This window comes from Canis aureus, chromosome 11 (assembly GCF_053574225.1).
Source record: "Canis aureus isolate CA01 chromosome 11, VMU_Caureus_v.1.0, whole genome shotgun sequence".
Lineage (NCBI taxonomy): Eukaryota > Metazoa > Chordata > Mammalia > Carnivora > Canidae > Canis > Canis aureus.
Window position 1 is genome coordinate 59,040,678 of NC_135621.1, and position 10,634 is coordinate 59,051,311.

A 10,634-nucleotide genomic window follows, 5' to 3' on the forward strand; every position below is an offset into this window, starting at 1 on the left:
TTAGAGGAGAAAAAAGACTTATAGTGTGTCTTGTTTTAAAATTAAACAAAAGACTGAGTTCCTATTTTGCCTATAACTGTATTACTCAGATACCAAGAATCTACAGAATTCTCAAAATAAATAATTATTTCTTCTGGGTAAGGAGGAAAGGATGCTGATTATTTTACTGCCAGGGCATCTTCTAAGTTAAAAAAAAGTGAGGTTAAAAAAAAATAGGATCAAAGGGGAAATGCGATTGTTTATAAAGAAAAACAAGGGTTTCTAAAACCTTAAAAAGCAAAATCAAATGTTATATAAAACCATAATATTTTCTAAACTCAATCTATTTCCAGTGTTTAGTCCAGTCAAACCTCTTATTTACTGGACGTCTAACTCACAAAGAGTTCCAATTTAATATGCTAGATCAAATCCAAGACTTTAATATCACAAGCAAACCCAAAACAACAACCAACAGGTTCCTGCTTTGCAGCCCAATTCCTAACAAATCAGATATTTTTAGATAAAAGGCCAAAATGATGTTAGGAGACAAACTAACTTGTTGCTCAAAAACTGATAGCCTGCACTCAAGCTAAAACAACTGAAATATTCATTAACTACCTAGTGGCAGAAATCCAGCACTGTATTTTCCCCATTCATCCCTTCACAATACACTGGATGAACATCTCAAAATTGACAAAAGAAGTGTAGTTCAAACAAGCAGTGATGTTACTAAGGCAGGAATATTAATTGTCAAGATAGACTATTTCTACCCCATCACCTTAAAAGCATTATGATACCTTATCAAAAACATTTCGATAAATGATGTAATATTCATCAGCAGGTCCTTCCTCATTACAGCCCACTCTTTCCATTTCTGTAATTATGTATCTTTGTATACTTTCCAAAAATTCCTTGTCACTTCTACCAATGATAGGAGGGAGAACTGCATGTTTATTTATTTCTTGGACAAACATATGTCACAATCTGAACACTTGTTCACCAGAGTAGAGTTGTCTTGACTGGCTTTTGCAACAAAGCCAAAACTTTGGTAAGCCTGAAAGAAAAAAAGACCATCAATTGATCTGAAACTTAAAATAAACTAAGCCATTTCTAATAAGTTTAAAATAAATTAAAATTGGCCTAAAATGTGTATTTGCCTTGGGAAAAAAGTTCCCATGAATCTGAGATAAATATTTCAACCTATGAATTAAAAGGTCTAATCTATTCTACTGCCAAGTGCTATACTTCCGGGATAGAAATACCAAACACCACTTAATAAAGAGCTCTTTTCTTAGTAACCAGGCCTATCTGATATGTCATTGGATAGTTTCTTACGTTTAATTTGACACTTTTTAACAGATGGTTGCCATTTTGTTTGTTTCACATGAGAGAACCAGTTTGAACAGTTTGAAAGCTTCCTCATGATACCAACAAGGTCAAATACTTGTCTACCAGTGTGTTCAGTTGGCCCAACCATAGTCATGATAGCTACAAACAATTCATTATTTTATGATAGATTTTATTTATTTATTCATGAGAGACACAGAGAGAGAGAGAGAGAGAGAGAGAGAGAGAGAGAGAGGCAGAGACACAGGCAGAGGGAGAAGCAGGCTCCATGCCGGAAGCCTGATGTGGGACTCGATCCAGGGACTCCAGGATCACGCCCTGGGCTGAAGGCAGGCACTAAACCTCCGAGCCACCCAGGGATCCCCAACTTTATTAGAATTCTTATCTTCAATATAAACATTCTAATTAAAAAGTAAGAAGTCAGAACTTCTGCTAAAATACATCCATCAATGATATCAGAATAACAAACAGTCCTCCTCTAGTACAGTTTCAAGCAGCTACATTCCATTGCTCTTTAAGAAAAATTAGTTGGTTAAAGAAGTTGATTCCTAAAAACTACTCATATTAACTTCAAACAGATCTCATGGCTTGCTGAAAAATGTCTGGCAAGGCAAAACATTTTAACTCTTCTCATCTTCTCCCCCACCCATGCACATTCAGGTGTAAAATTTAGAAAATATAAACCAAAGAAAATTAATGAAAAATTAAAATCATCCAGAATCATCCATCCAAACATGATTATTTAATATTTTGGTATATTTCCTTCCAGATTTTATGATTATAAAAATTAGGATCACTCCCTATATTCAGCTTTGTATCCTCATGTTTTTCACTTAATATTAAAAGCACTTTTTCATGTTGCTGAATAGTTTTCATAAACATGACTTCTAATTATGTAGTATTTTATAGTACGCTATACCATACTTCACTTAATCACTCCCCCAAGTTACCTGGAGGGTATTATGCTAAGTGAAATAAGGCAATGGGAAAAGGACAAACATTATATGGTCTCATTCATTTGGGGAATATAAAAATTAGTGAAAGGGAATAAAGGGAAAGGAGAGAAAATGAGTGAAAATATCAGTGAGGGTAACAAACATGAGAGACACCTAACTCTGGGAAATGAACAAGGGGTAGTGGAAGGGGAAGTGGGCAGGGGGTTGGGGTGACTGGGTGATGAGCACTGGGTGTTATGTTGGCAAATTGAACTCCAATAAAAATTTTTTTAAAAAAAATCATTCCCCCACGTTTAGACTTTTCCACTATAATAAATAATGCCGTGATGGATAAATATCTAAATCAATTACACCATGTTGTAGCAATATCATTAAAATCTGGCTATCTAAAATGGCATATATAAATCTATAAATCTTGCCCACAGGTCATATGCAGGAGGAGGGAGCCACCAAAATAATTTCAATATTTAAAAGACCTAATTTATATTGATGAACTGGATAATGAAAAACCAATTTATAAATGAACATAAAGTAGTTCCAATAAGGTGATAACCCATAAATGGATCAACAGTTTTCCCAAGTGAGAAATAAATTTCTTTATTCATTCATTCAACCAATATTTATTGTTTACTATGTGCCACCATTGTTTTGTAGCTAGAGATTCAGTAATAAATAAGATAAAGTTTCTGGCTCTTTGGAGCTTACAATCTAGTAGGGGAAACAGACAATAAATAAACAATGTAATTTCAGATTGTAAAAGATAAAGAGTCAAAGGAGGAAGGAATGGGTGTGACCACTGGGGAATTAGTGATTACATCTGAATACCAGTGACCTATTAACCTTAGGATAAAATCCAAATTCCTTTACCAATGAATACCCTATAGGAACAGGCAGTCCCTTTCTCTGTCCAAATCTAGCCTTTTCATGCCCTGCCCTCCTCGTAACCCCCAACCCCACTTTCATGACTTTGCTGAGAGTCTTGCATAATTCTCTCTCCACCTCTGTATTCTGTCCCTCCACCCTCAACACTCCCTGCCCCAACCAAGATAACCTTTGTACTACCACTCTCATTTCCTTGGCTCTTATGCATTTTTCAGATTTTAGGTTACACAGTTCCAGGAAAGCTGCCCTGAATTCCCTTAAACGTGGTCATCGACTACATTCTCCCATGGTACTGTGCACTTCCTCTACCATGGTTGGTATTATCACTCAGCCACTCTGTAATAGACACTTTCTGTTTACATTCTCTATCTCTCCCAGTAGGCAGGAACCAAAATTTTCTCATTCCCCATCATCCTTCCCTACCTATATGCATTCCAGTGCACAGTACAGCTTCTAGCAGAATAGGTACCAAAAAATGCTTAATAATCAATAATCACTGAGCAATAATCTGGTCTGCTCAGAAGACATCACTTGTACCCTCAAATCAGAACACAGCTGAAGTGACTGTTTCTCAAAATCTACAAAATGCCCCAAGTCACATAAATCAACTCAGATTACCTTTCACTCATTTATTCATACTAGATACATAGGGATACAGAGAAAGCAAGTCACAAAGATTCCCAGTCAGGTCTATTGGGTCTAGTTAAATTAGCGATTGCTATAGCAGAGAGGGTAGTGTGACAGAGGTGGGCACAAGGGGCTCCAATGCCCAGAGGGGCATCTTACTAATTTGTGAGAGAGGGCTGGGAAACATCAGGAAAAACATCTAATGGAACAACACCTAAGGCAATGCTTACGTTGCACTGTATTTATGTATTCAATAAATTGGGAGGGAGGGGGGCCATCTACCATGTCTGCCACTAAGCCCCACACTAGAGATACAGCATCAAATAAAACAAAGTCCCTAACCTCCCAGAGGTTACATTCAGAGACCGACAACACCCAGAAATGCAGAAGACACATGGGGCTAAGTTGTATAAATATATGAAAGAAGGAATGGGGACTAGAAAGAAGGTGGGAGCATGCTATTTTATACGAGGTGTTAGGTTGGGAAAGAGGAAAGCCCTCACCGATACGGTGACATTTCAGAAACCTGAAAAACATAGTTTGAAGATTCCTGGGAGGAGTGGTTGATGCACACAGAGCAGCAAGTCCAAAGACCTCAAAGCAGCAGAGCACCTCTGGCAAACAGCAAGAAGGCCAAAGGAGCTAGAAGGGAATGAGAAAGGGCCAAAAGAGATAAGATCGGAGAGGTAGCTGCCAGAACTGTAGGATATAAGGCCTTGAAGGCAGGACCATTACCAGCCCCCCAATGGGGCATTTTTGTACAGGTTAGAAAAAGGTGTCCCCTTCACTAGAGGAACAATGGGCTGAAACATGGCCTTGTCATTCCAGTGCTGAAGCAACAGCCTTATAGAAATTTATGCTTTGCTCTCAGTGACATGGGAAGGTGTTGGAGTGATATGGACACAAGAGTGACAGCTGACATACATTTTCAAAGAATTCTTCTTGTTGCTTTGTGAAGACAAGAGTCAAAGCTGGAAGAACTGTTAGGGAGCTACTGCAATAATGTGGGCAAAAGATAATGGTGGCTTGAATCAGGGTGATAACAGTTGAGGTGATGAGAAGTGTTTTGGGTATTGAAAATAAAGCCAAGAAGAATTTGCTGTGCATAAGAGGGGGTATGTGGATATGAGAGAGCAGTTAAGGATGACCACAAAGTGTTTGGCCTTAGCAATGAGAAGATGGGCATTGCCATTTGCAGAGATGGGAAGAGCAATTCATGAGATCAGAACTTTGCCTATGAGAGGTGTTGAGTAGTCGGCTGTATATGTAAAGGTGGGGTTCTAGTGAGTGGTCTGAGTGAGAGAGAAGTTTATCAGTCACAGGCATACAAATGGTATTTAAAAGTTATGAGCCAGGGCAGCTTGGGTGGCTCAGCAGTTTAGCGCTGCCTTCAGCCAGGGCCTGATCCTGGAGACCCACAATCAAGTCCCATGCCTGGCTCCCTGCATGGAGCCTGCTTCTCCCTCTGCCTGTGTCTCTGCCTCTCTCTCTCTCTCTGTCCCTCTGTATGTGTGTGTGTGTGTGTCTCTCATGAATAAGTAAATAATATCTTTAAAAAAAAAAAAAGTTATGAGCCAGATGGGGCAGTTAGTTAAGCTCAAGTCTTGATCTGAGTCACGAGTTTAAGCTCCACAATGGGCTCCACACTGGGCATGGACCCTATTAAAAGTAAAATTAAAAAATAAATAAAATAGAGTTATGAGACAGAATGTAAGTGACCTGAGACATGTCAAAAAGCAAAGGTCCAAAGACTAGGCCTGGGAGGTGGGGAGGAGCACTCCAAAGTTTAGAGGTTGGGTAGATCAAGAGCAAAATAGCCTGGAAAAGAGTGTGCAAGGAAGTAGAAGTAAGAGAGGTATCCAGGAAGTCAGGTGAAAAAAGTGTTTCAGAGAGAAAAGTAATCAACTCTGTCAAATGCCGACGGATCAAGTAAGATTAAACAACCAGTGAGTTTAGCAACATGGCAGTGATTAGTGACCACAAGAGCTATTCTACTGGAATGACAGGGACAAAAACCTAATAGGAGTAGGTTCAGTCCACGGAAGGGGAAAACTGGAGACAATGAGAATAGTCCACTCTTTGAAGGGGTTTTCTTGTAAAGATGGAGACTAGTTGGCAGGAAATGGGAGGAAGGATGTTCCAGGAAGAAATGGATTTTTCAGAAGTGCTAAAGCATGAGACAGGTAAGCTAGCAGCTCCAATTAGCTCAGTGATCAAAGTGCAAAGCGGGTAACGAGTCTGACAGATTAGGCTGTAAGGGAGGCCGAGGGGGAGAATCATGCTGAAGAATCTGGATTTGATCCTGAAGATGAAGTAGAATAATGACATAACCATCTTTGCTTCATACAATATTTTGGAGGCAAGAGTGAGGATGGGTTAGGAAAGGAGAAAGAAGGAAGCCAGGTTAGAAGTTAACTCTTCCAAAAAAAAAAAAGAAGTTAACTCTTCCAAGGGGAAAATTAAGGAGGGCCTGAATTTGGGGCTGGGGATGCAGAGGAGAAGGCACAGAGAACTAAACCGAGAAAACATCAGGAAGGTACATGAGAAAAGACGCCGCGGTTTGTGCAGAGGAGAAAGGACAGGAGAGGGTTTAACTTCCTTCTAAATGGCAAGAACCCTACACACACTCCCAAAAATCTTCCTTCAGAACCACTCCCCTTGTTCCGACTTGGAAATTCTCCAACTAAAGAGTCATTCTGGAGGTTTCTGTCTCACGTGGCTTCATTTAAAATTGGAAATCTCCTGAGATTTTCAACATATTAAAACTGTTTCACACTAAGGAGTCCTACACCAGGCCCTGAACCTTCCTCAGACTAGGACAGGTTTGGGGGGTTGGAGACGGGGCGGAGCTACAGGACAGAAAAAGATGAGCCCAAGGTTTTGAAGGTCCTACCCATCCTTGTCAGGCTGAGCTGGCCACGGGGATTCCCTTCCCCCGGAGGCCGAGGCGTCTGCTGGCGCCGCGGATCCCCGCCCCTCACGGTCTCCGCGTGTGAGTGAACGACACCTTCGTTCCCCGACCCTTGTCCCGCCTCTTAACCTTTCCTCCTTCTCATTTCCGACCCGTTTCCACCTTCCCTCAAACCATTACTCCAGCTGGCCTGTCCTCCCTCCTCACCTGAGCCCCTCTCTCCAAACACGGACTCCAGGGCTTGGAGACCGTAACTAGGGAACCGGAGGTGTGGAACTGCATCCTGGGACGAGTAGTCCTAGAGAAAAGAAAGCAGTGGGAAACTACAATTCCCAGAAGACACTTCCTTTTCCTCCACGAGGCCCCCCCTCCACCCCACCCCACCCTTTTAAAGACCCTTTTAGCCACGTGGCTTGTATGGGAAAAGCCTTTTAAAGCTATTCGTCGTTTGTTTAAACCCACTATTTCGAGGGCATTCTGAAGGTGAAAGCGAGAAACAAGTTCAGGATAGAGAGGAGGAAGGAGTTTCATTCCCCAGACAGGCACGTGGCTAGACAGCCGCCGTGGCAGCAGTCCGGCGTTCGGCGTGGTCGCCTAGGAGGTGGGGCCTCCGGCGGGGGCGCCAGGAAACCCCGTGGGCCGCGCGCAGCTTTCCTTTCCGATCGGCCATCTGCGGTGAGTGTGTGCTCTTGGGCCTGTCTCCCGCCGGCGGCCTAGCCCGTGCCCTCTTCTGCGTCCCCAGGCCTGACCCTACTCTTCCTCTTTCTCCGCCTCAGGTGGATCCGCCGCCAAGATGCAGATTTTCGTGAAGACCCTTACGGGGAAGACCATCACTCTCGAGGTAGGGGCCAGGAGGCGTGAGGACGCCGAGGCCGGAATCGGGGCCTGAAGTGGAGTCAGGGGCCCGGGCGGCCTCCCGCCGTCCAGTGTGTTCATGAGCCTGGGCGCTGAGGGCGGGTTGCCGATGCCCGAGGTGGGCGCGCACCTCTCCCGTGGATGCGGCCAAAGCCGGGGCCCGCGGTGGGGGAGGGGCGCTCCCTGCGGACGGCGCGAGCGCGTGTGGCGCGGCCGGGTCGGCTCTGGCCCCGGGCCCGGGCTCGGGAAGTGCTCGCCCGCAGCGGGCCCGGGGCGGCCGCCCGCCGGGGTGACTGGCCTGCTCCGCCGCGTGGGCTCCGGCCCGCCCCCGACCGGGCTCTGGGCTAACTAGCAAATGGGAGTGGGCGTTTGTTGTAGTTTCTTACTGTGTTACCCATGCGTTTGCACTTTTAAACTCCTAGGTTGAGCCCTCGGATACAATAGAAAATGTAAAGGCCAAGATTCAGGATAAGGAAGGCAAGTAGTGTTTTCTGGCTTAAGAGGAATCAGGCTCTGCGGGCGCCCGCTTACCTACCGCGCTTACCTGCTGGCGGGGTGGGAAGAGGCGGGTGGGCCGACGGAAGTGCTTTTGAAACGATGTTTGTGAGCTTGGGGCCAACCAGGGATGCTCTTGGCCTGTGGATTTGGGGAGCTGTTTCATTCTCTAGGCCTGTTACATCTGTAAGACGAAGGCGATGTTAACATGTATGACGTTTTGTCCTGGGGTTTAAATAAGGCCAATTGTGCAAGCATTTAAAATCCCGCCTCGCTTAGAGTAAGAACTCCGAGACGGCTGTCAGTACCCTTTGATTAAGGATTATTTATAATAATCGTAGGCAGATGCGCGCCTTCTGATGTGACTTGATCTTTGTCCTTTATTAGGAATCCCTCCTGATCAGCAGAGACTGATATTTGCTGGCAAGCAACTGGAGGATGGCCGTACTTTGTCTGACTACAACATTCAAAAGGTCTGTTTGGAAGGAAGAGCAGTCCTTTATTTTTATTGTTTTTATTTATTTTTTTTAAGATTTTTATTTATTCATGAGAGAGAGATACGCAGGCTCCACGCAGGGAGCCCAACGTGGGACTCCATCCTGGGTCTCCAGGACCACGCCCTGGGCTGAAGGCTGTGCTAAACCGCTGAGCCACCCGGGTGTCCCAAGAGCAGTCCTTTAAATGTAAATCTTATTTTGTGACTTTTGGCCAACACATAATTGGGGGAGAACAACATAAGATTAGCAACAGATTGCCAGATAACTCTCCTGCAGTAACACTTCAGAAACACTGCTATAGTTTTTCCCCTTCTGGATTTTGTATACTGTGTCCTGTGGTGTGCCTGAATGTGTTCCTTAATCTCCCTATAAACCGGTAGATAACTTTTCCTTGAAAACCTGCTTCTCTGTGATGTTGAGTACTTATCGCTGTGTGATGCTAGTTGTTCCTTTCTTAGTGGAATATGAGCATTACTCTAAAGCCTATTTCATCCTCTTCCTTTAATAGGAGTCCACTCTTCATCTTGTGTTGAGACTTCGTGGTGGTGCTAAGAAAAGGAAGAAGAAGTCTTACACCACTCCCAAGAAGAATAAGCATAAGAGAAAGAAGGTTAAGCTGGCTGTCCTGAAATACTACAAGGTGAGCCAACTTCATAAAAATGTTTTTATCTGTAAACTGATTTTGTTTGCATTGCTAGTTTCAAGCTTTCTACAAAAGTTTTGTTTGGTATAGTTTCACATGGTAGGTTCACTTTTAGCTACTTGTTCCAAACTAAAATTCTGATGTTGAAGTCAGATGTAGGGTTTAGGTCTTGGCTCTGTCCACCACCTGCAAGGCTGGACTTCTGTGGGCTCTGAACTGTTTTGTTGTAGTAAATTACTGGTGGGGATTTGGGAGTGCTTTGGTTTTTAAGTACAAAAGACCACCACTGTTTGTTGATTTTAAAGGGAGTATTTTGATGAGCCAGTTAAAACTTAGACTTCAGAATATGTTGTGAAATTATCTTAACAGATTTGCACTTTTTAGGTGGACGAGAATGGCAAAATCAGTCGCCTTCGTCGAGAGTGCCCTTCAGATGAATGTGGTGCTGGAGTTTTTATGGCTAGCCACTTCGACAGACATTATTGTGGCAAATGTTGTCTGACCTATTGCTTCAACAAACCAGAAGACAAGTAATTGTATATGGATTGATAATAAAAGAAGTGAACTGATAACATTTAATTGTTGAGTTTTGTTCTAGTGACTTAAAGATTGGTTTTAAGTATCAAATTGATGACCACACTATTTTGATAAACTATATACTTTGGCAGAAGAATTAGGATTGTATTTAATATCAACTATCTAGATAAATATCTATCAGTTTTTTATGTCAGCACTATTGAAATTTTGGACCAGATAATTCTGTTGTGAAAGGCTGTCCTGTGCATCATGGCCTGTACCCAACTGATGCCAGTAGCACAGACCTATTCCTACCAGGTATACCCAGACTTGACAAATGATCCCTGGGGTGGTGAGAAGGGGAGAGCTGCCCCTCCATCCCCACTTTGAGAAACACTGATTTGTATGAATTGGTGTTACAGGTCTTCCCTAAACAAAGACTATGACCTTTTGTTTCATATATAATAAATGTAAAGGCTAAGCGTTCAGTACTCCATTCAAGAAGTCATCCTCAGTCCCTGGGGTTTGGCTGGGATATATGTTGTCCACAGTACAAGTGAACCTTCAATGTTGAGTGTGAAATCTTGGGAATTTTAAACTTTGTTCACTAGTACTATTAACATTGAGAAATAGTTCCAGGCAGTATTAGGCACCATATTTTTTTGCCCATCACCTAATTCAGGGAGGTTTGCTTATCTTGGTAACACTCAACTAAAACATGCAGCTGAAGTTTAATATAAAAATTATTATTCAATGGCATACCAATAAATTCTCTTATAAAATTCTAAGATTTCTACTTCCTTGGAGGCATTATCCTTAAATAAGGTTTCCTATTTCTGTAGCATTTTGACAAGTTAGTTAACCATGTTAACACTTGGTTTAACTCTAGGGTATTTGACCACCAGTGTTGAATTCTTCCCTTCAAA

The 10,634-nt window shown here is 42.8% G+C and overlaps 2 protein-coding genes across 7 annotated transcripts in view; one reads left to right on the forward strand and one right to left on the reverse strand.

Annotated features, from left to right (window-relative positions):
• The window catches only part of CLHC1 (clathrin heavy chain linker domain containing 1), a 32,259-nt gene extending 24,971 nt beyond the window's left edge, over positions 1-7,288 (reverse strand). The window contains exons 1-3 of one of the 6 annotated variants that reach the window (XM_077915419.1): positions 7,165-7,191; positions 6,910-7,000; positions 777-1,033 (exon numbers count right to left, since the gene is read on the reverse strand). In XM_077915419.1, coding sequence (XP_077771545.1) covers positions 777-953 — 177 coding nt within the window. In that variant the 5' untranslated portion in view covers positions 954-1,033; positions 6,910-7,000; positions 7,165-7,191. Of the gene's footprint in view, positions 1-776; positions 1,034-6,684; positions 6,883-6,909; positions 7,020-7,164 lie in introns of those variants that run through there. The other 5 variants (XM_077915422.1, XM_077915420.1, XM_077915421.1 and 2 more) reach the window with 5 other exon arrangements.
• Positions 7,289-7,309: 21 nt separating this feature from the next.
• On the forward strand, positions 7,310-9,764 carry RPS27A (ribosomal protein S27a). Its single transcript, XM_077915426.1, has 6 exons — positions 7,310-7,377; positions 7,479-7,543; positions 7,980-8,034; positions 8,440-8,525; positions 9,058-9,189; positions 9,577-9,764. Exons 2-6 carry the CDS (start codon positions 7,496-7,498, stop codon positions 9,724-9,726), a joined length of 471 nt encoding a protein of 156 aa, XP_077771552.1. The 5' UTR covers positions 7,310-7,377; positions 7,479-7,495; the 3' UTR covers positions 9,727-9,764.
• The last annotated feature ends 870 nt before the right edge of the window (positions 9,765-10,634 follow it).